At 42.3% G+C, this 27,192-nt stretch overlaps 1 protein-coding gene across 17 annotated transcripts in view; it reads left to right on the top strand.

Moving 5' to 3' along the window:
- Positions 1 to 26,761, top strand: part of PCBP2 (poly(rC) binding protein 2) — a 29,994-nt gene extending 3,233 nt beyond the window's left edge. Inside the window, exons 2-15 of one of the 17 annotated variants that reach the window (XM_089481454.1) lie at positions 2,121 to 2,258; positions 2,661 to 2,684; positions 2,783 to 2,815; positions 3,245 to 3,361; positions 5,695 to 5,826; positions 7,669 to 7,797; positions 9,319 to 9,393; positions 11,169 to 11,255; positions 12,077 to 12,118; positions 13,273 to 13,345; positions 13,704 to 13,742; positions 14,537 to 14,589; positions 18,076 to 18,245; positions 26,356 to 26,761. In XM_089481454.1, the coding sequence (XP_089337580.1) occupies positions 2,190 to 2,258; positions 2,661 to 2,684; positions 2,783 to 2,815; positions 3,245 to 3,361; positions 5,695 to 5,826; positions 7,669 to 7,797; positions 9,319 to 9,393; positions 11,169 to 11,255; positions 12,077 to 12,118; positions 13,273 to 13,345; positions 13,704 to 13,742; positions 14,537 to 14,589; positions 18,076 to 18,245; positions 26,356 to 26,392 (1,080 nt within the window). In that variant the 5' untranslated portion in view covers positions 2,121 to 2,189 and the 3' untranslated portion in view covers positions 26,393 to 26,761. Of the gene's footprint in view, positions 1 to 2,120; positions 2,259 to 2,660; positions 2,685 to 2,782; positions 2,816 to 3,244; positions 3,362 to 5,694; positions 5,827 to 7,668; positions 7,798 to 9,318; positions 9,394 to 11,168; positions 11,256 to 12,076; positions 12,119 to 13,272; positions 13,346 to 13,703; positions 13,743 to 14,533; positions 14,590 to 18,075; positions 18,246 to 21,173; positions 21,765 to 26,355 lie in introns of those variants that run through there. The other 16 variants (XM_089481443.1, XM_089481372.1, XM_089481366.1 and 13 more) reach the window with 16 other exon arrangements.
- Positions 26,762 to 27,192: the final 431 nt, after the last annotated feature.

Below are 27,192 nucleotides of genomic sequence, written 5' to 3'. Positions count from 1 at the left end.
ATAGGAAATACACAACTTGCCTTAAAACTATGGACAGGCATATTTTTACTACTTCACTTGGCTCTTAGGTTAGGGATGTTTAGTGGTCTGAGATCTATGGGGAGAAGGAAATGGTTTGAATAATAACTTTCTTGGCTTGTCATAATTGGAAGCAAATTAGAATGCTTTATGGTAATTGAAAGACTGGCTGGCATAAGACCAAAATGTGTTTGAGTGTACAGTCAGTCCTCCATATCCATGGATTCAAGCATCCACAGCTTGAAAATTTTCAAAAGTATAAATTCTAAATACAGTGGTACCCCGGGTTACGAAATTAATTCGTTCCGCCGCCGCTTTCGTAACCCGGAAAACTTTCGCTAGCCGAAAAGCCCATAGGCTTTAATAGCGAAAGCCGCGATTTCGTGTGAAATCGCCCCGAAAAGCACCAAAAAATTTTTCGTAACCCGGAATAACCTTCGTAACCCGGAAACAATTAATTAACTGGATTTTTTTCGTAACCCGGAAATTTCGTAAGGCGGCGCATTCGTATCCCGGGGTACCACTGTAGTAAACATTGGGCCATTTTATGATAGGGACACTCTTTTGGTATGCCATTGTATTTAATGGGACTTGTGCCTCCAGGGATGTTGGTATCCATGGTACGTCCTGCAACCAAACCCCAGTGGATAACAAAGCCCCACTGTACTAGATTTCTTTTTCAAGAATTTGGTTTTACAATCCATGATACGTTCAAGCTTGAGAGCCAGCATGATGTAGTGGTTTGAGCATTGGACTAGGACTCTGGAGACAAGAGTTCAAATCCCTGCTTGGACATAAAAACCCACTGGATGACCTTGGGCAAGTCACACACTCTCAGCCTCAGATAATGGTAATACCAAACCTCTCTGATGAAACTTGCTAAGAAAACTGAGAAACCCTAGTGTTGTCATAAGTCAGAAATGACTAGAAGACACACAGCACACAATTCATTGATGACAGGAAGTTAAAAGGATGAAAGAGCTAAGAACTGAACTATGTTTTTGAATATATGGATCATTTTCTGTAATGAAATATATGGTAAACTTAAACCTTAAACCCACTTTAATAGCATTTTATTCTAATACTTGCATTAGAGTTACTTGCTGTCATCTGCATACAGTCTGCCCTTCCTTTATGCGGGGATCCATTCCAGACTCCCCCACGTAAAGGGAATGCCACCTATGCTCGAGCCCCATTTAGATGAATGGGGCTTGTGCACGCAGCGGTGCACGCACACCACAGGCACGCATCCCATTATTCCTCATGGGACGCGCCACCCTTTCTCCCAGTGTGGCTTTCAGCATATGCTGAAAGTTGTGTAAAGCACACCCGCATATGACGTGGACGCACTGTACTTAATATTTTAGTGATTATTTTAAGGCAAACTGCTTACTTGAGTTTACTCTTAGCAGGAAGGAATTATACCTAAACTATGCTCAGAAGTTGCTCCTTGGTGGTTTCAAGGTTGAGGTCTCTAGCAATGAAAGTAAGTCATGGGTTCTGCTTTGGAGCTAGACATTCAAAATCAAGGCGTTCTGCATTGAATAGTTACAAACACAAAACCAATCCCTTGAGTATCACAATGTGTTTTTAAATACTAGTGCAGATCAATCTGTGGAAGTAACTGGAGCCTGCCTTTGCTGAAGCTGTTTGTACTCTGCTGACCTATGAAGCTAGGAACTAAAGGTGTCAGTTGCTCTCTCCTTCTAGCAAAGAGGAGGGAGCAAGGGAGGTCAAGTTGCTCAGGGAAGATGTTCCAGACATTGACTTTATGGTCTCAAATAAGCATTAACACATTTGTGTTAAGCACCACCTGCCCAGTTTATGAATAAACACCCGGAAGGTGTAAACTTTTGGGTATCATCTGATTAGTGACAAGAATGTGCAAATCTTAGTTTTGATAGTAATAGCCAGCTTGGCTATTCCTTCCCTTTCATATAGTAATAAGATTATTGCAGGGATACTTAATCCTGAGACTTGTAGAATACTGTCAAGAGGATGAGATCAAGATACATTTTCAGATGCCATATTAAAAAGGGTGTGTGCGAATGAATTCATTGTGTAGTGTTAAAATAGTACAGGATGCTCTTTATCTGTTCTAGTTTGATTTCCTCCCAGCGACCAAAGATTTGACCACTGACTAAGCCTGACTTAACTGAACACAGAGCAAGATGGACACCGGTGTTATCGAAGGAGGTTTAAATGTCACGCTTACCATTCGCCTACTTATGCATGGGAAGGTACTTGCGCTTCTTCATCTTGTTTGCTTTAGACTGAAAGTAGGTCACAGTAAATGTCTTGGATACCCCACTTGTCTGATCAAATTAAAGCATCACTTTGCTCTTGGCTTGCCTTGTTCTTTGCAGCAGAGCTTTCTGTTAAGACCAGTAGGGGATATCTATAACTTAGTAGATTTTAATAAATCAATTGGACAGTATTAGATTGGTCTAATATCAATCTGTACCAGGCACCATAAGGTGGAGATGGAAATGTCTAAATATTCAAATTCACCCCATCAGTTATATTTTTGAAGGATTGTAATCCATTAGAAGTATAGTGTTGTGTATAGGGTAAGGGGACGTGGCCATATGAATCTGTCAGAATGATTGAGAACTACACCTTTCTTGCATTTGCTGTTTCAGGAGGTTGGAAGCATCATTGGGAAGGTATGTGAACCAACTTAATTTTTATTTTGTTATATGAATTCATATTAGTAGTATTAGTAACCAGTTTATCTCTGCTTTTTGTGTTTGTGCATGTATAGAAAGGAGAATCTGTAAAGAAGATGCGTGAAGAGGTAGGTTTTTGGGGATAAGAGAAGGAAAAAACAAAGGAATTAAGATAGATAATAAGGGCCTCTTAAGCTGGTAGGCATAGTTTTTGGAGCAGATATTAGTAATTGTGAAAGATATGCAGTGGTTCTTCTATAATCTTGACTGTATGGTTGACGGCTTTTCCAAAGAACCAGCTATGAAGGAGAAGCATCTCCACAAATGGCAGCTGTTTGCATTTAAAAGCCATGATTATTGATTTGGCAGTTTTGCTAGTACTTATGATCTGCCTAGTGAGGCAAAACCTACAGACTCACTTCTTGCATGTTTAGTAAAAGTATGTCTCAATAAATTCAGTAGTACTTGCTTGGGAGTAAGTTCACTGGTTAATAGTGGAAGGAGGAGGGATAGGGTCAGTCCTGTCTCATTTGCAACTCAATTTTGTTTCCTTGTAGAGTGGTGCTCGCATTAACATCTCAGAAGGGAACTGCCCAGAACGGATTATTACTCTTGCTGGACCCACTAATGCCATCTTCAAAGCATTTGCAATGATCATTGACAAACTGGAAGAGGTGTGTAAACCTTATTTAATTGTCATGATGAATTGAGGATCTGGACAGAAGAAGCACTGTGCTGTACTCTTGTAACAACTCAGGAATGTTGTGTGTCCCATCAGTTTAACATTTTGGCAATATTGAATGTGGCTGATAGATCCTGATTTCAAACATGAGATTGATAATCCTGTATAAACATACTTAACGCCACAGTGTGTTTAGTGAAAACATGGAACTGCAAATCATTTAATTGCAAAATGGCTGAGTAAGGAATTTCTGAGCATGAGGGCACTCTGCTTTACTTCATAAGAATGACCATTAGGTGGCAAAGAATGCTCAGCTATGCTATATGTACTTTTTGGTGATTACTCAGGAATATGGGAGGGAGCATTCGTGAGAGAAAATTTAAACAGAGTTTTGCACTCCTAGGGGAAAGGGAAGACTTAATATGTATTGTTTTCCCTATCAGTTTGCTAAAAATCTTGCTTTAAAGGGTATGGGATCCGCTGGAACAGAGTGAGATGTTCGTTTATGGAAGGTGGGTACTGTGGAAAGTCACTCCACCTCCCTTCTGCTGACTGAATTTTCCTTTGAATCTTAGTTCTGTCCCTGAATAGAAAGACCCCTTCTGTCTGTAGGGCAGTTAGATCTAAGCTGGTGAACTTCATGTTCAGACAAAACAAAGAGTTGGCAGTTATAAAATGTATGGGCTAAATAGTAGTCTGCTGTTTCTCTGGGCTTTTCCTGGACACTAGAAGAGCTACATATGTAGTGACAGTAGACAGAAGCTGAGAATTGGGCTCAGAGTTTGATTGAACCTTTAATATCAGGTTATCAAGTGAAGTTTCCTTGTTAGATTATGTGAAGAATGATTATTGCTATGCAGCCAACTTTCTCAAAATGTGAACTAGCTGCTTCTATAGAAGTGAGTTAGCTCCCTCTATAGAAGAGCTAATGCTTCTGAAACCGTATCTTTATTTGATGTATCTTCCACCACAACGCGTAGCCTGATTTACCCTGCCATTTAGCCTGCCAGTAGAACTTGTAAAAGTGTGTTAGTAATCAGAATTATTTGTGTGTCTACGTGTACTGATACTATGGCTGAAGGAACAATTTTTTGATATTTTTGTTAGGACATCTGAAGTCCCATGAGGAAGGCAGAAACCTAAGTAGCCTTCTCCTCACTGAGTTGATGTGAAGTTGCTGAAAATCCTTTTTTTCATGTTTGTCTTGATTACAAGTCCACAGGCAAATATGAGGGGTAGTGTGTTTCAAGTCACAGTGGATTTTCAATAAAACATTCTAGTGTGTGTGGCAGTTCTCAGTCTGCTGGAATCAGCAGGAAATTGCTTCTGAATTTAGCTTGCTGAAATTGTGATCGCACTTGGGATGATATCTTCTCCCTTTGCCAAGGTCATTGGCTCTGCTGTTTCAGAAGAATAAATCCAAACTGTTTTGTTCTGGCCTTTCACTTCAACAAAAAACCAAACAAATGAAAAAGGTACTGTGGAAGTCTTTATCTCCATTGGAATGTAAATGTGAGTGTTCCTTTGAAGTCAAATCTTTAGTCAAACCAACCCCTGCAATATGGTGGTGTGCAAAGCTGTGTCTTTTAACTTTGAAAATACACTGCCTAAGCATTACCAGAACATCAGTAACTTGAGAGGGCTCTTTCTGCAGGCCCTATCTTCTTTTGCTAAGCTTGAACTTAAGTCCTTGACAAGGGCAAGATGGTGTCTCATTGCTCTTGGGAAAGAGATTTGCAGCTTGCTCAGTACAATAGTCTGTGCAGTGATGGGAGTTGTTATGCTGCTGCACTGTGGCAACTCCTGAATTGTGGCTGGAATTTTGAAAGATACAGATTGTAAGTAGTGACAAAAGGTTTTACTGTCTGATTGGCATACCCTATGAGGCGAAAGTGACAACTTGGCTCTTTTGGTCAGTTCAGAATTGACATCTGGCTTAAAAACTCTCCCCCTCCAGCTTCAGGAACCCTCCAGGAACTCACAATCAAAGCACCCCTGGACAAATGGCCATCAAGCCTCTGTTTAAAAACCACCAAAGAATGAAACTCCTCCACGCTTGGAGGAAGTGTGTTCCACTGTCAAACAGCTCTTACTGTCAGGAAGTTCCTCCTAATGTAGACACTGAGTGCTCTATAGAGATTGCAGCAGTAGTATTCGGTGACACAATGCATATACAACATGTGCTTCTGCCTCAGCCAAAAGCATATATTACCTGAATTTTGCCTTTCTTACTTGCTAAGCATCTGTGTATTTTTAAAATGCATGATAAATCCTGGACTTTGTTTGACGTTTCTGTAGCCTGAAGTTTCTTGACTTTGTTTTCAGGACATCAGCAGCTCAATGACCAACAGCACAGCTTCTAGTAGGCCCCCTGTCACTCTGAGACTTGTGGTACCTGCCAGCCAATGTGGCTCTCTCATTGGGAAAGGAGGTTGCAAGATCAAGGAGATAAGAGAGGTGTGTACCGAGCGCAGCTGGGTTTGTGAGACTTGTTTGCTGCTTGTTTCTGTGGTAAAATGTTACATCCATTCCCTTTCATTATGACCCCATCATGTGCCAAATGTGTTGAGAATGAATGCCACACATAGATTCTGCATCACCCTGCTTAATACAGCTGTTTATATTTAGTGCTTGTGATACTGAGACTGGGTAGCTGGAGCCAGGCACAGGATGGCTGAGTGCTTTTTATAAATTTGCTCTTCTTTCTTTGTCTCACATCGTTTACATCCAGGATCAGTTTGTTGTCAGATAAGTGAAAAAACTTTTCTCAAGGCAGACAGGCCTCTCAGTGGGTTAGCTCTCTCATAATTAGATAGTGATAGTACCTGGCCTTCATTTGTTTTTGGATTTTTGTTTTAAGTAAATCTTAACTTTCTATATTTGTAAAGACAGTTTAACTAGTTTTTGAAGATAGGAAATCTCATTTTGTGTAAACTTCTTTTTTCATCAGCTTGTTTTTTTGAATGAAGGGGAGAAGCCACTGAACACCTCAGTTGCTATACTAAAATAAAGTAAAATCCATCGTGCTGTGTCTCCAAACCCTCAGTATCTTGTTTATGCAGCATTTCTGTCTTAATTGGAAACTTTAGAAATGTAGTACCATTTTATTGAAAATCCTCATTTTAAAAATTGACTAAATAGTGTGTATGAGTTCTTTACTGTTCTGATCAAACCATCTCCATTACAAGAATACATGGAATATTATGTGGCCATCCAGCATGGTGTAATGGTTAAAGTGTTGGACTAGGACACTGGGAGACCAAGGTTCCAATCCTGGTTTGGCTATGGAAATCCACTGGGTGACCTTGGGCAAGTCACTCCTTAGCCTCGGAGGACAGCAATGGGAAACTCCCTCTGAAGAAACATGCCTAGAAAACCCCATGATAGGTCCACTTTAGGGTTGCCATAAGTTGGAAATGACTTGAAGGCATACAACAGCAAATGTCAGAGCAAAGCTTACATAACTGAGTCTAAAGAGTTATGACACTCACAGGAGCAAAGGTGACTCTTTTTTTCTTCTTCAGAATTCAGATAGGCTTAGGAATACCTGCTATAGGCCATCCATTTGAATTTGTTTTTCATATTGTCTCAATTAAGTAGTCTGGGAAATACAACACTGGCAAATAGTCCTGCTTAATGCTGGCTCTAGATTTACTGCTAATGATTGTCAGTTCTATATTATAGCTCAGAGGAAAGTGTCAAACATTGGATAATTTTGATTTTTTGATGTTTGGTTCTGCATCTCAAGCCTAGAGTTATATAAGTGTGTTGTGAATTTGAAAAGTGGATTAGATTGATCAGAAGATCTGTGGAATCAAACATTACCTGATAAGCTATACTGGATGTTAAATGGCTTGATTTATCTGTGTTAGGATTTTTTTCCCCTCTAGTTGTTGAAAGTAGTAGTTATGGAATAGTAAATGATATGTAGTGGTATTCCAGCACCTCAAGGTATAAAGAACATGCCCAATAGGTTTATTGTATAATATCTGTCTTCACTTGTAGGGTAGGTTTTGGTTTGTTTGTTTGTTGGTTTTGCAATTTGGAGGGCAGGACACTTACCTTAATGGTGAAAACTGGATGTCTAAGGAATGTGGGATGCTGGAACTCATGCTGAAACAGATACTGTGATTTAACAATAACCATGTAATAAACTTGGCACCACTTCCTCATGGCTAGTACCAAATTACTTCTAAGAAGGAAGAAAGGCCATTCCTTTGTGTTAACACACCAGCTGTTATACTGTAAGCCATATAAATCAAGAGGCAAAATACCTGACTTGGTATTTTTAATCTTAAGAGCACAGGGGCACAGGTTCAAGTGGCAGGAGACATGTTGCCGAACTCTACTGAAAGAGCGATCACCATTGCTGGGATTCCACAGTCCATCATTGAGTGCGTCAAACAGATCTGTGTGGTCATGCTGGAGGTGAGTAAGGAAGACTGAGTAGCTTGTTTTTCTTTGAAGATAACACATTAGGTTTCACGTGTAGAAGGGTAGCTTAGGAAAGCTTGTGAGTGCAGCAGAACAGTCACTGTTACTGGATTATTACCAGCCACCGTCTAGTTTTGAAACAGCTGATAAAGAATTCCTATGCTGACAGCCGTCCCTATATGTTTTTGCTTCATAACGTGTGAAATCGTCCTATTTGGGGTGTAGTTTGCTTAAATAAGTACTATTCAAAATGGTGGTCCGTGGTCTGGTGCTGGTCCGTGGCAAGTTTCCTAGAAGGAAAGAGTTGGGCCAATGGGTACAGATAAGGTACTGTCCTTGACATTTTAGAAACAAAAATGCTGGCCCCATTACAAAGTATGGTCAGAGAAATTGTAAAACTTCTTGCTGGTTTCAGTGTTACTTGGAAAAGTTCATAGGGACTTGATGGTGGAGAAAATGGTTTCTTAAAGGGCACAGCACTCCTTGGCAGACAACTGTCAGGGACCAATTGTTATTGTAAAAATTGATAAGCATGCTTAAAGACAACATTCATACTACAGCTTGTAGGTAATTCTTAGTTTAGATGAGCAGCCCACAAAAAGGCAAGAGCCAGCAATGGTGTGCCTGGAGGAACAAACCCTGCATAGCAAGTGAAAATGCCAGTTAATGAATACAAAGCTATACAAGAGTGTATATTCCAGAGTTCTCTTTTATTGAGTTGACTGAATGAGGAGGACTTATTTAAGTAAAATACAGCTCACTGTATCTGTGTATCTGCGTATGAATCAGCGTGGTGTAGTGGTTTCAACACTGGATTACGACTCTGGAGGGCACTGTTCAGTCATGGAATTCTGTTGAGTGACCTTGGGCAAATCACTCTCTCAGCTTCAAGAGGAAGGCAAAGGCAAAGCCTCCGCTGAACAAATCTGGCCAAGAAACCCTGTGATTGGGTCGCCATAAGTCAGAAATAACTTGAATGCAAATAGCAACAACTAATCGTTGCTTATGGTATTTAGAGCTTTAGAGAAGCCCATCTCACATCTCTGGAATTATTGATATGTGGAAATAATGAAGAAATCTAAACCAGTGCTTGTGCACTGTCTTAGTGGCATTGCTGCTGCTTGGCAAAGCAGTACCACATGCACTTGCCTTCATTGTTCAATAACTTTGTACTTGTTACCCAGTATTCCCATTTGATCTAACTTTAAGATACTTTTGCAAATAATCGCTCTGCCTCACTTTCATTTGTTGAAGCATACTGTTCTTATGTGAGAGTTATGCGGCAGTTAAATGAAATATTCTTAAACTTCTAGAGTTAATCTTTAGCTGTAGTAAACTCATATGGGTTCTGCTCAGAGGCTGATCAAATGAGGAATTGTGCAAAATTATGAACTGGCAGTTGGTTAGCTTAAACGCCTAGCAGAAGTGTATAGCCTTCTGCCAGATACCGAGTTGTCTTCTAACTGAAATTCCTAGCAATTAACCATGTTTTTCTTTGACTGTTCCACAATCTAGTCTCCCCCAAAGGGCGTTACCATCCCTTACCGACCCAAGCCATCCAGTTCTCCTGTCATCTTTGCAGGCGGTCAGGTAAGGCCATTCCTCTTGTCGGGCATGGGTGGGGAAGGCAAAGGGTAGCCTACCAAGCTTCAACACTGCCAGCACACATCAAACCACTCTGCATGCTTATCACCTGTGCTGCCCACCTGGCCAGCACAGTGCTACCTCTGCTGCTTTGGTTTTGTTCTTTGGAGGCTGCTCTCGAATGGTCAACAGGCTCTGATATTCTTTGGGAATTGGTGTAGATAACAGTGTGGATGGGGGAAATGGCTGGAATTTGCAATTCACTCCAGATGTAGGACTACCAGCAAACCAAATTTCTGATGCTTTCAAATTTCAGGCAACATTTGAATTAGTGATTGCAGTGGGATTGAATTCTACCGAGCAGTAGTTCTGAAGCAGCAGGGGATGACTGTTGAAAGGGACAGGTGTTGTGACAGCTATAACCCAGAGGATTGGGGAAGTGAGGAGGAGATTCTGGTTGCCACCATGGTATATGCCACCAGGCCAAAATATTGAACATTGGAACAAGTTCCTTTAGCAAGGTGATAGTTTGAATATCACTTTCCTGTTACCTATATCTCAAGGAATATACATGGCTATCTTAAAATATGCTGGTGATACTAGATCTGACTCTTTCTCAAACACAATTATGTACGTTGCTTCAGGCATATGGGAGGTGAGGCACAAGTGTGTCAATTTCTTGGTGAAGCATTGTTATGGCCAATGCAGGATTGGGACTTCAGTCTCCCAGTTGGCTTAAATCCTGTTACCATTGTCTGGATTTTCAATTAAATCTGCTTGCTTGGATTTTCAATTAAATCTGCTTGCTTGAGTGGACTGTTTTGGCTATGTTCTGAGGTATGTGAGGTATATTCTGCAAGGCATTATAAAGTTATAACTGGACTTGCTGATAACTTGCAGCCATTTTAGCCAGATAGATTTTATGTGAGGTTGAGACGTGCCGTTCTGAGAAGCACAGAGTCTTTCAGAACTTCATGTCCAGGGAAGACTTGCAAGAGTTCGTGGAGTGGAGTTGGAACACTCTTGAGGACTTTGACATTTGATTGCCCTTGGGCACAGTGCCTCAATGCCCACCTGTAGACTTCCTTTGAAGGGGCAACTTTAATAGTCCAAATGCTTCAGTAGTGGATTTGGCAAAATGAGTGGGGTAAACTAAGTAAACTGGAGATTGTAAAGGTATAGAGTTGGTGCACTGGGCATTAATGGGTCATTTCAGTCAGCAACAGTATGTAAAGGCAGCAGCTGGACTAGTCTAGCTGCAATGTACCCAGTGCTTACACATTGATATGCCACTTACATTGGGATATCTGGCTGATAAACCTCTTGCTGGGGTAAAGGTGCTGTCCTGGTCTTATTCTTGCCTCAATTCCTTCCCTATTCTTCCTTGCCCCATTCGTGCTACCTATCCTTCAGAGGCTCTTGACAGCTTGCTTAATAGTTGATTGACAGTGCAAAGGCACAAGGGAAGTTACTGAAGATATTTTCAGTCTCTCACTCGCACCTTAGAAGCTGTTCATGTGGCAGGGTAGCCCTATTAGAGTGCAAGACTCATTGTGTCTGTGCAGACCCCCCCTGCCTCTGAGGGTGCCAGTAATTGGGGTTTGCCCTCAGGGAAATCTCACACTGTTGTCTGTGCTACTGATGTGATGTGAGTCAGAGTAAGGCAGCATCTATCTAGTACAGATTAGCCCTTGATCAGAGTAAGTTTTATATGACTTTGGTGTCAGCGAAAGGTTTCGGATTGACAGCCCTGGAGACTGAAGTCCTCTATTTATCCACAGGACAGGTACAGCAGCGGCAGTGCAAGCTACCCCCACACCGCCCCATCAATGTGCCTCAACTCTGACCTGGAGGGACCACCTCAAGAGGTGAGAGGGGAGTTCAGTCTCCATGGCCCATTCAATCCTTGGCCTCTTTGAGACTGCCAACAAGGGTGGCAAGACTGGTGGTGGCGGCTTGTGCTGTGAACTCCTGTTCATTGGGAACTGGATTAAGGCCACCAAACAGTACCTGGCAGGCCAGTAGGCAGCCCTGCAGGTGGTTACAGCTTGGTCAGTTCCAGCCTGGGCTGCATTTCTCCCCATGTCCTACAAGTCAGAGCCCCAGCCCCAAAGCTTCACTTAGTATTAAGCCAGTTTCCACACAGTGACTGCCTTGCTGGGTTGCTTCAATAAAGTAAATACCAGAACCACTATGTTGGCTGCTGCACGCTCCCTCTCTTCCAGATGTATTTCAGCCGTCCAGCACCTGACTACAGTTTGTCCACTGCAGGTTTCTTAGGAGTATGGAGTGTTGGGCAACTTAGTGGGATGGAGATGGACACTCAACTGGTTCCTTTTAGCTTTAAAAACAGTTGGAAGCATAGGAGGTAATTAAGCATCCCTTTGGGGTCAGGTTTGGGGTGTATGTAGAGCAAGAGGGCTTGTAGCACTGTCCAGTCCTCCACTACACAGCAAATCGTCACCAACAACCAGCTCTTAATATTAATCATTTTTGTGACAGGGGACCAGTTTCCCTTCTCACACTATTTACACTTAGCTAATTCAAGCAGCCCCCTTAAGAGACCTGTCTTCAGGCTCCCCTCCAATTCTCCCCCTCAGCTCTCTGGCTTCCTGGCTAGTTGAAATCTATCTGTCACTGGGTGGCTGTCCAATGGTTTTTAATAGGACTGTTTTCCTCCTTTTTGTAGGCCTATACCATTCAAGGACAGTATGCCATTCCACAGCCAGATGTAAGTTTTGTTTACACTTCTTGTCTTGAAACCACCCCACTCCTCCCTTCAAAATTTCTCCATGCTTTCTCAATAAGCAGCTTTAGAAGTCTGTTTCGATTTGAAACTGCAATTTGACCTAAAACAATCCTCAAATTTTGTTTAGCTCTTCTTTGTGTAGCCAATCTTGAGCTGTCCTCCTTTTTCTGCCGGCCTGTGACACACACTTGCACAGGGAAGCTTGGTACACTTTTCCAAGTTCCAGTTTCCCTCTCCATCTGTCAATTTGACATAAATTCCCCAATATAAAATGAAACAAAACTCCATGGTATACTGTCATTGTGGTTCTTGATAAAGGGCATAGGGCATTTGGTTAGTGCACTTCACTGGTGGTGGTGAAGGGGAGGCTGGCTTCAGACTTCTGCTTGCATCTTTAAACATGATGCTCAGCGCATCATGCCACTATGCAGGTGTGGCTAGAAGGTGGTGGGGCTTTTGCTTGGGGTGCCTTTCCTTGTCACACTTCCAGCTAACATAAACCTGTTAGCAATCTTCACTTGATGTAAAAGGATGCTTTTCCTCCCTATCCTTTTTACTGGTAACTTCTGTGTTTGAGCTAGATGCAGCACTTCTCATGGAAGGGCCCATAGGAATTTGATCTTTGCTCATAGCATACTTAGGGCAAGAAGAAGTTGGGCTGAGCTGAGTAGGTCTAGTGGGGAGAGCTAGAAAATTGCACTGGTTAATACAGGGGAGAGCATCTGACTCCATTTAGTCACTCCTCATGGTATACCTATCTCCTCCAAATGCTTGACAGAGTCCTGCATGGTGTAATCCCAAGCACCACTGCAAAATAGTCTCTGTGTTACTTTGCCTGTTCGTGCTTTGTCTCCTAGTGTTTGTCACAATTCACTGCAGATGCCTTCTGTTGAGCCCAGGGTACTTTGAGATGGGTGTTGGCCTCACACCCCATGGTGCTTCCCTTCTGTCTGCACCCATCTCTGCTCAGGGAAGCGCTTGCTCCTTAACCCAATCTCCCCTCTCCTAAACTCCTGCCCCAAGGGGCAGCACTTCATGCTCAGCTTGCAGTGTCTGTTTTTTCTTCTTTAAACTGTATGGTGAATAAGTAAGCCTGCAAAATTCCTAACATCATCTCTCTCTTTCTCCCTTTTTAGCTGACCAAGCTGCACCAGTTGGCAATGCAACAGTCACATTTTCCAATGTCTCATGGCAACACTGGATTCAGTGGTATGAAAATCCCTTCTTTCTTGTATAAGCTAGCAGTCCAAGAATCACCACTTGGCCTTTAATGCAGATGCTGGGCTTAAGCGCCATTATCTCACTTTAAAAAAGTCAACAGGTAACACCTTTGGGGAGTGGGTGGCCTTCACTACCCACGAAAATGAGACACTTGATTGCTGTAGGTAGGGTTTTTATGCTACTTTCCCCCATAACCCTTTCAGTGGGTTAACCAGTTATTTCTTACCTTTAGCTGCTGCAATCCTGACGGTTTTGTCAAAATTGTATAAAAGTTTGTCATGTGGCTGAAAGTCTGATAGGGCTTCAGCTAGGACCACCACACTTATTGTCCCTTGTATCTTGACAGGCGTTGAATCCAGCTCTCCAGATGAGAAAGGCTATTGGGGTAATGACTGAAAAAAAACCTGTAGTTACTCTATTGTGTGTTCATACTGGTGGGAGATTCTTTCCTTGTTAGACAGTTCTGCTAACCAGATACAGTGCAAAGAACTACAAAATGTAGAAAGTCATAGCGGTGCAGAAGTTGATTAGGTTTGATCCTCTCTTCCTTTACCAAAGAAATCCAGCTGGAAATCTCTATTGGAAGGCAAAATGTAATAAAAAGCCTCTAATCTCTCACTTAGTAGCAAAGTTGTTCATTTGTGAAAGTGGTAGGTCAGCCATAAACTATGTAACAGCTACATTGGATTGATAAATATAAAGCTCAACTCAGATGATTTTTGTGGCAGTATTCATCCTCCATTTGTTCAGTGCAGATGATGCCTTTGCAGTATTTGGGGCAGGAAGAACACTGACATATGACTGAGGCTCAAGTAAAAGATGACAATGCATGTTTGTTATTGAGTCTGTGTTTGCTACAGCTTTGTGAGAGAGTTGTATAAAGGGTGATGCTGGTTTCTTTATTCTTTGCATATTTGAACAGATATGCCACTTTCTCTTCACCCTTGCCAGATAGAAGCCATCTTATTGGTGCCGGCTTTATAATCAGACATTTTAATTCTGATGTGCTTAGGAAGAGGAAGAAAGGGCTTGGATTTAGCATCTTACATCTTGCTGTTCTGTCTGAATCTCTTCAGGATAGCAGTTTTTCCAGCAGCTAATGCTAACCTGACTGGTCTGGTTCCCACTATCACTGCCTCATGCTAAAATTTGGTTTGGTTTCTTTCTGTGTCTCAGCAGGTTTGGATGCATCGGCTCAAACTACTTCTCATGAACTCACCATTCCAAATGATGTAAGTATTTTATAGAGATGCAGAATGCTGGAAATGTTGGCTGCATATTCCACATGGCTCTGAGTTGTGCTCCCCCCCCCCCAAGAATTCCATCACATTGCCTAGTAGCATTATCCTTGTGCTATAGCCTGGATAGCTATCCTCCATTTGTTAAAGATGAGTGGAACGTTTATATTCACTACATTTACGTATTTGTAGAAGAGGAGGCACTTCAACTATAGTTTTGGAACTGGGGCACTATAAACTCTGGTTCTCTCTTCTTAAAAAAACTCTGAAACTAAGGTGGGCCACTTTATTGGGTTCAAGGACCAGTTTTAAGCTTGTTGAGAGCCATATGGATTGCTTAAAATGGGATGAGGAGAATCTCTTACCTATTTCAAGGGTGATAACAATCCTAGAACTTGCCAAGAGAAGGAGTTTGCTGTGTGTGTGTGTGTGTGTGTGTGTGTGTGTGTGTGTGTGTGTGTGTGTGTTGGGGAGAAACAGGGCAGCAGAAATAGTTTTAATGGGCCCCAGGTAGTTTCTGGACCACTTTTGCCCACCTTTGCTGTGTGGTTCAGTTCATAACTAAAATTATTTGAGTTAGTCAGGAAGGTAAGATAGTGGTGTAGTGTGTATTTGAGTAGCCAGGAAGGTCAGAAAGTGATGTGTAGAAAATTCTGAGTGTTTCCAGGCACTTGAGATCATAAGAAGGCACCCTTCTGCCCTTTATATGGGATTGCAACTCCCATAAATCCATGGCCATTGACCAGGAATTATGGGGGTTGCAGCTAAGCATCATGTTGCCAGTCTCTACTATAGAAACTACTGTTCATTCATGGGTTAAAACTGAAGTATGGGGTTGCAGAATGCTGGATCTTTGGGCAGGATATAACTTTGGCCTGTTACAGACGGGCGTAAAATACGTCCTGGGGACGTACTAGGGTTAGGGAAAGTGCGTGCCTTAGGCATGCACCTAACCCTAGTACGTCCCCAGGATGTACAAAATGGCGGCACCCTATACACATAGGGCTGCCATGACGACATCATGAACGCATTGCCTCCAAATGGGGCAGCGCAGACATGACATCTTTGCGCTGTGCGAGGGCACATAGATCGCCCTTTCCGCAGCGCTAGAAGGAGCTCTGAAATGAAGCTCCTTCCGCAATTTGCGTCGCTGGTGCAGCCTTTAGACAGCTGCACCAGCGACACAAGGGAGAAAGGGGCCAAGTGGCCCCTTTCTCCTCCTCCCCGCCACCGTCGGGTATCCTTGGGGCATGAAGCCCCAAGGACACCCCACTCCAGGCCACAGGGAAGTGGCCTTTTGCCACTTCCCTGCAGCCTGGAAAGCAGTGGATTGGGGCCTCAGAGGCTGCCGCTCTGGCAGCTGAGGCCCCGATCCGGTGGGGAAAGGAGCGCCTACAGGCCACCCCAAAGGGGCAATCTGTAACGCACCATAGTCTCCTTATGTGGCAAAGCCTTGAGCATAAAGGCACTTAAGAATTGTGTGTGCTCCAAAACTGCAGCAGCAGAAAACAATCCATGGGCCTTTTTGTGTTGTTGGAGAGTATTGCAGACAATAGAACAATTGAATCATTGCAGTTGTGTCACCATCAGAATCCTGCAGCCAACTTGGAGTGATTTCATGCCACTTTGAGTTAAGCAGCAAACATTGAAGCAAAGCAGGCTGTTTGAGTAATCCTGGTCTTCAGGTATAGCCTGACGTTGAGACTAAAAGTTTGTTTGAATCGTAGTGCATTTGTATTCTGTTTTCACAGTTATATTAATGCTGTGTAGTAATCTGGTTAATAATAATAATAATAATAATAATAATAATAATAATAATAATGTTTATTTATATACCGCTTTTCCAAATTAGATCAAAGCGGTGTACAACACGAAGTACAATACAAAGTCAAAATAAAACATAACAGGCCTCTCTCCCCCTCAAGATGGTGGTCAGAAGGAGGGCTCTTAGTCTTTCAGGCCAGGCCTCTCTCCCCCTCTAGATGGTGGTCGGAAGGAGGGCTTTTTCTTCTTCCAGGCAGGCAGTTGGAGCTAGCCTGCCTCTCTCCCACTCTAGATGGTGGTCGGAAGGAGGGCTTTTTCTTCTTCCAGGCAGGCAGTTGGAGCTTGCCTGCCTCTCTCCCTCTCTAGATGGTGGTCGGAAGGGAGGGCTTTTTCTTTTTCCAGGCAGGCAGTTGGAGCTAGCCTGCCTCTCTCTCCCCCTCTAGATGGTGGTCGGAAGGAGGGCTTTTTCTTCTTCCAGGAAGGCAGTTGGAGCTTGCCTGCCTCTCTCCCCCTCTAGATGGTGGTCGGAAGGAGGGCTTTTTCTTCTTCCAGGCAGGCAGTTGGAGCTTGCCTGCCTCTCTCCCCCTCTAGATGGTGGTCGGAAGGAGGGCTTTTTCTTCTTCCAGGCTCAAGACTTCTGTACTCAAGGTTCTGTATTCTGTCTTCTCTCTGTGCCACATAACTTAATTGTAAAGAGCTCTTGAGTGCACAGTGCACTCTCACCTTGTTGTAGAGATAAAAGTATTGGTAGGTATTGGTGGCCAGAGAACCTAATTAAAAAAACAACAGACAAATACAGCATGCAGGAAGAGTAATACCATATGTATTTTGATATTTGGGAGATCATATTTAGCAGAAAGCTAAACAGGGTCAGTTCTGGTTAATACTTGGATGGGAGACCTCCAATGAATGCCAGGTGCTGTAGGCTCTATTTCAGATACAAATGCACCTCTAAGTATTCCTTGCCTAAGAAAACTCTCTGAAATTAATAGGGCTGCCATCTGTCAATAGGTAGCTTGAAGGCACACCAACATATACACACATAGAGAATGTGACTAGATTATTGTAGTTTTTCAGTTGCTCTTTGATCATGATTTCAGGTTCCTGAATGACTGCAATGAAAAATAGTACAGTTTTTTTTTCCTGGTATCAACTGGTCACCTGAGCCTTCCAACACTTTCTACTTGTGTTGTGTATTCAGTGGAGCTATACCAAGGAGGGGGGAAGTCTCTGAAGCTGCCTGCCATGCAGAAGCAATAATTTGAGGAAAATAATGATTGAACCAATTTAATGTTTGTAGGGTGAGGCCAGAGTATGCAAAACTCAATAATCCCGATCATAGACCATGTTTGCTGGAGCTTAAAGGAGCTGTAGTTTGAAACGAGGAAGGCACTAATTGCCTACTCTTAATTTGAGTAGTCTGACTAAGCTACTCAGGTCACTCTTTTGTCTGTGAATATAGATATTGCTTGTTTGCTGGAGAAGCAAGTTGAGAATAGTCTTTAAAATTTGAAGTTTAAGTTTGCTTTCAATTTTGTTCCCTGCAGTTGGGTACCAATATACTCTAGGAAAGGGGTTATTTACTGAACATGAGATAAAGAAGTTATTTACCTAGCTTCCCATATATTGGGCCTGTTCTTGATCTGCAGAGAAAGTGCCAGATAATTTGGGACTCCCCAGCTGCTTTCTGACCAGCAACTTTTTTTTATTATTCAGTTGATTGGCTGTATCATTGGGCGTCAAGGCGCCAAGATCAATGAGATTCGCCAGATGTCTGGGGCGCAGATCAAAATTGCCAATCCAGTGGAAGGATCTACTGACAGGCAGGTTACCATAACTGGATCTGCAGCCAGCATTAGCCTGGCTCAATATCTAATTAATGTCAGGTAAGTCTCTTCAAATGGCATGTTTCTTGTTAATGCATGTGTCAGTTGTCAAAACTGGAATGTAAAGTATCTTTTAAAACCAGGCAGTATTCTGAAAGGTGGTTTCTCGACACTGAAACAGAATTCCCAAGACACCTCTTTCCACCCCCATCCCCGGTGCATCTTTTGTAGCAGCAATGGGTAAATACTACTATCTCCTGCCCCAGATCCTTCCCTTTGTGAGTGTGGTGGATTAAGGTATTAGAAATCAACTTGGAGGAAGGCAAGGGAGTGAAGTAAATGGGATATGTAACACGTTCTCATCTTTAGCTGGTAACTCATAGGCTGCTTTTACTAGGCTATTCTGGTTAATGACAGAAATAGTCGGCACTTGTTTCTTGAAAGTCATGTATTTAACATAGAGGTAGATTAACACTGGAGCCTTATTACAAAGCTGAGCCAGTACAAAAATAAGATTCTTAACTAGGTTTCTGGAAAGACAGCTGATGCCTTTCAGGAGCCCTATAAACTATGCACCCCATTGGTTGGAGAGGAAGGTAAAAAAATCCATGTTGCCTCAGGGGATGTGGCTGGGTGCACTGGAAGGGCTCATGCAGCTCCTTTTCTCTCTTCTAGTGTTGCTAGCAGCAACGCTTTAGTTAGGAGCTGCAGCAGTGCTTTGCAACACGCAGTGGCTGCTTCTGGGGCCCTGTCCTTAAAAAGCCTACTTGGCATATTGCCTGCTACAGCTTTTGAGCAGGCCAGATGATCTCATAAGTCAAAAGTAAAAGCATCAGCTCAGTGGGGAGAGGGTTGACTTCAATAATTAAAAACTCAGGCCTGAGCAGCTGGCATTGTGTGTCCTAGATTTCTGCTGTACCATCTCTGTTGTAGTCATAGTGCTCCTTAAAAATGGTTAGCCTTACATTGAGAATCTCAGCAGAACAACAAAGGTAGAGGTGAAAGCTAGCAGGAAAAAAAGTCTCCATCAGACACTTTAGCTCCTGATTGATGAGTTGATGGCTTGTAGTATTGCACGAGCTACTTGTGTATAAATAGGTGTCTTCTCAAATGCGTTCCTGCTAATACTTCGAAAGCATCACAATTACAGTGTCCTAGATTCTTGGCCCTGAGCAGCTGAAAGTAACTCCAAATTATATAAACAGAGAACAGTGTTTCTGGATGCCTAGGAAGCTATTGCTTCTGTGCATTCTACTGGCCCAGCTGTCTTATTGAACTAGTGAGAATTTTTGTATGGGAAGATGGTTGAAATATTTGCCCACCAACTTTGGGAGTCCTGTGTAGCACATCTCAATGTTTCACTACTCACAAATGTCCAATTTTGTATTTTGGGATTCCTTCTTGTAGGCCCAGACGTAATATTTTTCACTGTGGATGACAAGCATTATTCAGTAATATTGCACCTGGAATAGTATGTTTTGGACTTTGAGGAAATAAAGCCCTGCAGGAAGTGGGGCTGCTTTGTGAGTGGTCTGGTGGCACTTGCAAATGGTGACCATCGAGTCAAAGATAATATACCAAGGATTTAGAGTGTGTTTTATGTAGTACCTAAAGCCAAGTGCTATTACACAACATAGCTAAAAAGAGATCCTGCCTGCTGGATTGTAGTACAAAATAGTGAAGGGAAGAGAAGTTCTGTATAAATAACAGTCCTTTTAGTAATTCATATTCTGTCATCCTTCTTCCCATTGCCTTCTAAATCATGTCTGCTTGATAGAAACTACTAAAAGTATTTGCAATACTCCTGGTTAGTCCTGTTTGACTTCAGTCTAGGCAATGGGGATCCATCATTGTACACAGCAGAATCTGTAGAGGACACAATCCTCTGATCTCTAATCTCTTTCCCTGGGTGGCATTAGAAGAAATGCATTGGGGGTGGGGCAGGAAACCAAGTGTCATTTCAATTTTCACGGATGGTGGGGTTTTTTTATGGTGATGAACCTCGCATTAGGCTGAATGTTACTGTTGTAACATCAAGTAAAACACAATTAGTGCAGAATTCCCCTAAGAGTAGAAAAAGTTGTTCCTTGTTTGTCTTAGTGTGCCGAGTGTCCTGTTAAATCTCTAGGTCTTAATTAAAATGATTTCATGTGCAAGGGACATTGAAGAAGAAAGCGTCTATGAAAAACTTGAATATTCAGCTTAAATGGCTTTTGGCTTTCCTGGAAGCAGGCTACATTTCTAAATACAGCTGTAGTTCCTAGAAAACTTAATTGAGAACCACATGTAGAAAAAGCAGATATGAGTTCAGATCCCCCCCCCCCCCAGTATAAGTAAATTAAACTTTCCCTCAGTTATTTGACTTACTTCAAGTATTTTAAAGCAGATTTTAAAATGGTCCTCTTGCTAGATAAAGAATGGTTTCTGTTCAGCGGCAGAGAAAATTGGTTTGTGTTAAGCCTCTGATAGTTGTCCAGAGAGTTTATTTTGTTAAGATTTTCAGTGAGTTACAGTGCAAGACGCAGCTATCCATATGCATGTTTTGAATACTCAGAGGGCCTACAGACTATCTGTCTTAAGCCTGAAGGAATAGATCACTGGTTTGGGAGGGAGGGACAGTGATGCATTGCAAGAATGTGTAGAGAAGAGACAGGGTTTCACCTGCCTTGACAGCATTAAGTATATTGTATGTGCTCCATAGTTTATGGAAGCAACCAATGTCAGCAAAAGCCAAAACTATTATTTATAATAGGATTGAGTTTGGGATTTGAGGGTGGAGACCTGTTAGTGGACCTTGGTACACCAAGAGAATGTTGAGATTCCCTTGCAGCCAGTATTCTCTCCCTGTCCCACCTTTCTTCTGGCTATGCTGTTTCCAAACCTTCCTAGATTAGGTTCTTGCTATTTAAGCTGTTTGTGTCCTGTGCTTTTTGTGTGGTGTTCCCATCCACCCACCCGTATTTTTGTTCCTTTTTTCCTCTGTTACAGTTTAGAAAGCGCTAAACCCTCCTCCCAGGCAGCCTCCGTCACGATCCCCGACCACCTCAGCATCAACCTCTCTCAACCCTCCACCCCTTCTTCTTCTTCCTCCTCCACCACCACCCCCTCGCTTGCGACAGCAGGGGTCTCCGACGCACCCTCCAGCCTCCCCAACCCTCTTCCGACCGCCCCCTGTGTCTCCAGTCTGCTTGGCATGAAACCCGTCCCTCTCCTGGCTCTAAATGTTGTGTCTGCTGCTAAGGGTGCCTCCACCACCTCAGCTGTGCCATGTGTTACTAACAAACTGAAAACGGAAAAACAGAGATTCTCTCCCTACTGAGTGTCTGCTTGTGGCCTTAGAGGAACAGCAGATTGTTTTTCAGCAATGTGGGGATCCTGTAGAGGAAACTTGGAAGAGATTTTTTAAAAAAAACTTCAAAGGAAAGTGAGCTTGTGATTCCATTAGGATGGAGTTTCTTTTTGCTGGCGACCTCTACTAGGTCAAGGACAATTGAGCAAGCATATTAATAAGTTTTGGAGTTCAGTAGTGATCTTGATTATGTAGCTTGTAGATGTTGCTTTAGTAGTTTGCATTGTTACATGGGATAAAGGAGGGTGGGGAGTGGGTGGGTGGGTGGGTGAGAAGGGAATTATGCTAGGGTCTGTTAACAAAATACTTATTTGCAATTCCTTGGTTTAAGCTGTGCAAAGAGGCTAATTTGGGCAAACATGTCTCAATGTCTTTCTTTGTAATAAAGCTGTCACGGTGAGAACATACACAGGTGTACCTGAATTAGGACTGAACTCTGTGACCACAAACTGGTTGAGTATAACATTGCACCCCCCAGGCTAAAGGCTTTGTATAGATAACCAACCCTTGCACTAGCACAGCTTTCACTGACTTGGTGCCCTGTAAATTTGTTTGGACTATGCCTGGGCATTGACTCTGTTGGCTAGTCTGAAACATCTGCATAGCACCAGGTTTTGGGGGGGGGGGGGGAGGCTGCCCTACAACATTGATTACATTTATAAATCATATTCTTTGAAGGTTCTGAATCTAATACACAGTTCTAAAGATGTGCGCTGTGATGCTCTTTTCTGTAAGAATGAGAGGGGTGGTTAGATCTTGCATACTGCCCTGCTTTCATGTAAATTGCTTCTTTCCCTTGAGAACTGTGGCCCAGCCAGCCTTATAATTCATCTGCTCAATAGAACTGCAGTATATTCTTTGCACCACATCCATTCTTTTGTATAACTTATGACAGACCTTTGCAAAGCTTGGTTAAGACATCTGGGTTACTCCATACTCAGGACTGTATTGGCCACTTAAAGAGGTGACTGCATCTAGAGTAGTGAACACATTGCAGTGAACAGATGGAATAATGCTGCAGGTGCCACTCTCTTTTTAAAGTGTGTTCCTTAGAGTCGGTATCTTAGAACTGTATCCTAGAACTGTAGTTAAAAATGTTTGTCTATTGATGGCAGTATGGGCCTTTAACTAATGCCAACAGCATCTTAACAGCTGCTCCTTTGGGCATGTAATTGGCATTGAAAAACGGTCAGCTGCAGAGTCTGGCCACCTAGCTTTGTTCATCCTGGTCTTTCTGCTTAGTCTTTGAGGCCAGAAGCTGCAAGTTTCCTTCACTAAAGGTTCATTGGAAGCTGATTGGAATATTGTGCAGACAAAATGAAAATGTAGTGAGGTGACATGCTGCTGCCTTAAGCATGGTGTTCATATGTTCATTCTTTTGTCTGAACCTGAATACACATGATCTTTAGCCTGGGGTTGCCATACGAACACTGTAAATACACTTAAATTTTTGAAGCAATCTCTGGTGCTTAAAAACCTTCAAAAACTGAGGCAACATTGAATAAGAATGGTGACAGTAGGACTGCTAAGAACCTTGTGTTTATATATTTTTTTTAAAGCTGAATAAGTTTGAAATGGTGGCTGACGGCTGGAAGTCAGATGGCATACACAATGCCATTCTTTGCATTTCAGGAAGATGAGAGTCCTAATCTGATCCTGTTTGGGGTGGGGAGGGGGTGGCCATCAACTGGCCGACTTACACACTTGTTATGTCAAACCCTTTTTTCTTGAGTAGCAAGGGGTCTTTTTTTAAAGTACTTGTTTCTGCAGTTTGACTTTCACAATTGTAACCTTTTTTTAAAAAAAAACTGTTTTGCTCTGTAGTGTAACCACATTAAGTAAAAATTGTCCACTCTTAACCAAGTTTTTGGGCTGGCTGTTTGTTTTCTAGTCTCATATAGAGGCTGACTTTGTGAGGTGTACGTCTGTTCTTGAGAAGTAGGTGTGATTGTGTGTTGTATAAAAGCTGTTTGTTCAATGCAGCACTACCCCTAAGCAATTATAATAACCATGTGAGCTGTAATGATGGGAAATAGGGATCTGAGTTTTATTCTACTCCCCTTTTCTGTCAAGCTGGCAGTCATATGGGATTTAATTACTGTCCTCATCTAATAGTATTAGATGTTAAAGTAGGAAAGATTTATTCTGTCAATGTTTATTAATAGGAAGGCACACTGGGCATGGTTTACTGCTGAATGATTTGCCCAAGAATCCTAGATTTTGGCATCCCTTAAAATCCTGCCCTTTTCCTTAAGAAATGTTCACTACATTTTCATTCCATACATAAGAACTAGAACTTTTAAAATAATTTCTTCGGTGGTAACTGAGAGTAACACGAGAGGTAGTTTCTGTGCTCCAGGGTCTGCATATGAAACAGAGGAATTCAAATAAGTTGAGCTCTAATGGAGTCTCATTCAATAAACATTTGCAGTACATTCTCACCCAGCCTAATTTCTCTTTTCCCTTTTTTGTTCATGCTGTTCTCATTTGTGCAGTGGAAATGATCTGCTATAACCTGATTTGCTAACATCTTGCTTCAAGACCTCAAGTAAACTAGTCCTGTGTTCTGTAGATGCAACACAGGAATTGGTCTTCTTTACTGGGTTTTACAAGCACAGAAGTCTTTTCTGCACTTGAAATAATTCTAAAATGCTTTAGAATGCTAACTTTAGCCAAACCTTTCCCTTGGCTCCTTTCTGCAAGTTAATGTCAAGGGCCTGGCAACTACACTAATTCCAGAGTGGCAAACACTCATTCCAGAGCACACACAAACACACCCATTTTGAGCACTGAAAGGACAGTAGTGATATCAGCATTTGTGGTGATAGGGTTGAGCTTTGTAGACCATGTGCAAAATGTATTCTTAGGGAGAGGGTCAAGAAAAAAACATAGCTTTCCTCATGCTGCTAAAAGCACGGCAGCCCCAATTCAGAATGCCCTAGTTCATATTGGAGTAAGCGCATCACACATTTCATACATTTTTTTAAAAAAGCGAACCGGGGGCCCTTGGTTGTATGTATAGTGATAACTAAGTGGAAGAATGGGTAATGAATGGTGAGACAGCTTTCTCTGTACCATTCTCCCTTTCCAGAGAATTCAGCACAGCAGAGCACACAGATTTCTACATATATTGAGTTGGCATGAATGAGACTCTTTTGCCCTTTGAACAGCATAAAGCTCTAGCATAAAGAGTTTTGCCGCCTGCCATTTGACCATCACGTTACGGCTGCCTTAGATCACTCTAGAAATTCCTCATTGCATTCCAGTAGAACCGGGTGAGAGAAGGTGTAAAAGATCATGCTCTGCTCATGTGGGCCTTTCACACCTTTTCTGGCATGATTCTATGTCCCTGGGTCATCTCAACCTCTGAGTCTGTCATGAAATATCAGTCCCAGCCAGGGGCGGGTCTGCTGTTAGATGAGTAACTCTTGCACAGCTGAGACAGTCCAAATGGAGGGCATCAACAAAAAAGGTAAGTTTTATGTTTGGCTTGGCTTGCACCTCTTGGACATAAAATTTACAAGTCTTTGGACTTGAAAGGGCTGAAAGGAGAAATGTTAACGGCAACGTCTTGCTCTCCCAGTCCCTTACAAATCAGCAGTATGACCTCATGTATCACTGGTGGTATAAGTGGCACAGTGCTGGTGAAAGCATATGTAAAACCTGGCTTAAGGGCTATGAGGAAGTCTGCATTTGTTGAACAGTAAATTACAGCCCCAGTGGCTTAGCTTAGGAAAGTATAAAGCTAGGTAGGCAGAATACAGTTGGCCTTCCACATGTGCAGCTTTGACTTTTATGGATTTGATGATTTGCGGTTTTGATTAATATGCTCTAAGTCATCCAGGGTAATTCTTCTGGATGTTGACTACAGAGTTGTGCTGGAGAACCCAGATGTTCCTAGAGAAAACACTTCTAGGCATTTCTAAGTCCTCATGTTGACCAGAGAGTTGCACTGGAGGGTCTGGACATTTCTAGAGAGGTATTCTCTTTGGTAAAAAGTTTTTCCACATTCACGGGGGTCCTTCCCTAACTCAATTGAATGTGGAGGGACTACTGTAAATGTAGTTTAGCTTTAGACTTTAAGCATCAGATAACTAAAACTTTTGAACTGATCATATATTGCTGCAGATACCTGTCAGTGATTCTGATTGGTTTGAAAGAGAGGGGGGGGGGTTTCCTATCCCAGCTCTTACAGCAAATCCATCTGTAGCTCGCCCTTTAATGATGTGACTAGTTCTTACCTTGGCTGTTAACTCCCAACATATAGTGGCCTCACCATTACTGGCTTGTGTCAGTGGTTTCCTTCAGGGACTGGATGCTGAAGTTGCAAGGCAGCTGAACTGTACCTTAGTGCTGCTGTATATCTGCCGGATGCTTGTAGGAACAAAGTGCACTCTGTTGTGTCTGCTGCTAACAAAGCTCAGTGAGTGAGCTAGTAATAGGGGTTCTGATGATGGCATGGTCCTTCATGAGAGAAAATGGTTACATTAGCCAGTGGGAGCTATTGCTGCAGCTTGACAGAAACTGAACTCAGCATCAAAGTGACAACAGGACATTCAGAGCCATCACTGGTGTAAAACTTCCAGATGCTTCTCTGTTGAGGGGGGGGGAGCTGGCACTAATTGGGATGAAGGTTGAATATAAATAAAATACAATAAAGAGTACTGTAAGTCATTTTCAGCTTTTTTATTAAACAGTAGATGTTGGGTGCTTTAAATGTTAATATGGTCCAGGTGGAATTGAGTTTGTCTTGCACTAAAACTGTGGTTTTCAACAAGTCTGCATTTGTTAAAAGGTCTTTAACTTCTGTTCTCATTGTAGGCTTTCTTCGGAGACTGGTGGAATGGGAAGCAGCTAGAACAATGCAACCGCCTCACTCATTACCCGTTTCTGCCGTTCATCCCCATGATCCATCTGTGTAGTTTCTGAACAGTCAGCGATTCCAGGTTTTAACTAGTTTGTAAATTTTCAGTTCTACATGCTTTACCCATCCACTCATGATTTTTTTTAATTGCAGCATTTTAATTCCTTTTCTCTGTTCAGCTGTTAAAATGCTGATTCATATTTTAGTTTATAAGCTTCTCCCCCTTCTTGGCTCATGAAGTTTTTCTGTTATGTCATGAAATGTAAGAGTGGAATTAATACATTTCAGTTTAGTTCTGTAATGTCAGAAATTTTTCAAAAAAATAAAAAGATGGACTGGAGCTTTTTTCCTTGTGAATAGAAATGTGTGGTACTCTGAGTTCTTCTCTTTGTGTGATAACTCTGGTTCATACGTGACTAGAAGCTTTTCAAGAAGCTGTCCTGCTTAGAAATACTCAATATGGGTTGTGTGGGTCTGGTCTATGTATTAGGAAGGACGGGAACTAAATGTAAGAAATAGTCTCTGAGAGCTTGCTGCATCTAAATGTAGACTACTGTGCTGTGGCCTGTAAGTTACTAGATATTTTCTTCCAGGATCTACATCTTGTTTAGCAGTGAATTAAAGTGCATGACTATTCTACTTGGGAATTGAGGGTTGGGAGGAGGCATATAAAACAAATATTAGTCAGGCCCTCAATACAAGGGCAGAAAGAGCATCTATAGAAATGTAACTAATATAGCTGGTTAGTTAGTGTAGTGTTTCCCATCCGGTATGCACTGTGTGTGCAAATGATC

This window comes from Sceloporus occidentalis, unplaced genomic scaffold, assembly GCF_023333645.1.
Source record: "Sceloporus occidentalis isolate IW3139 unplaced genomic scaffold, rSceOcc1.0.p SCAF_1, whole genome shotgun sequence".
NCBI classification, from domain to species: domain Eukaryota; kingdom Metazoa; phylum Chordata; class Lepidosauria; order Squamata; family Phrynosomatidae; genus Sceloporus; species Sceloporus occidentalis.
The sequence above is the reverse complement of the archived record's forward strand: the minus strand, read 5'-3'. Positions and strand labels throughout refer to the sequence as shown.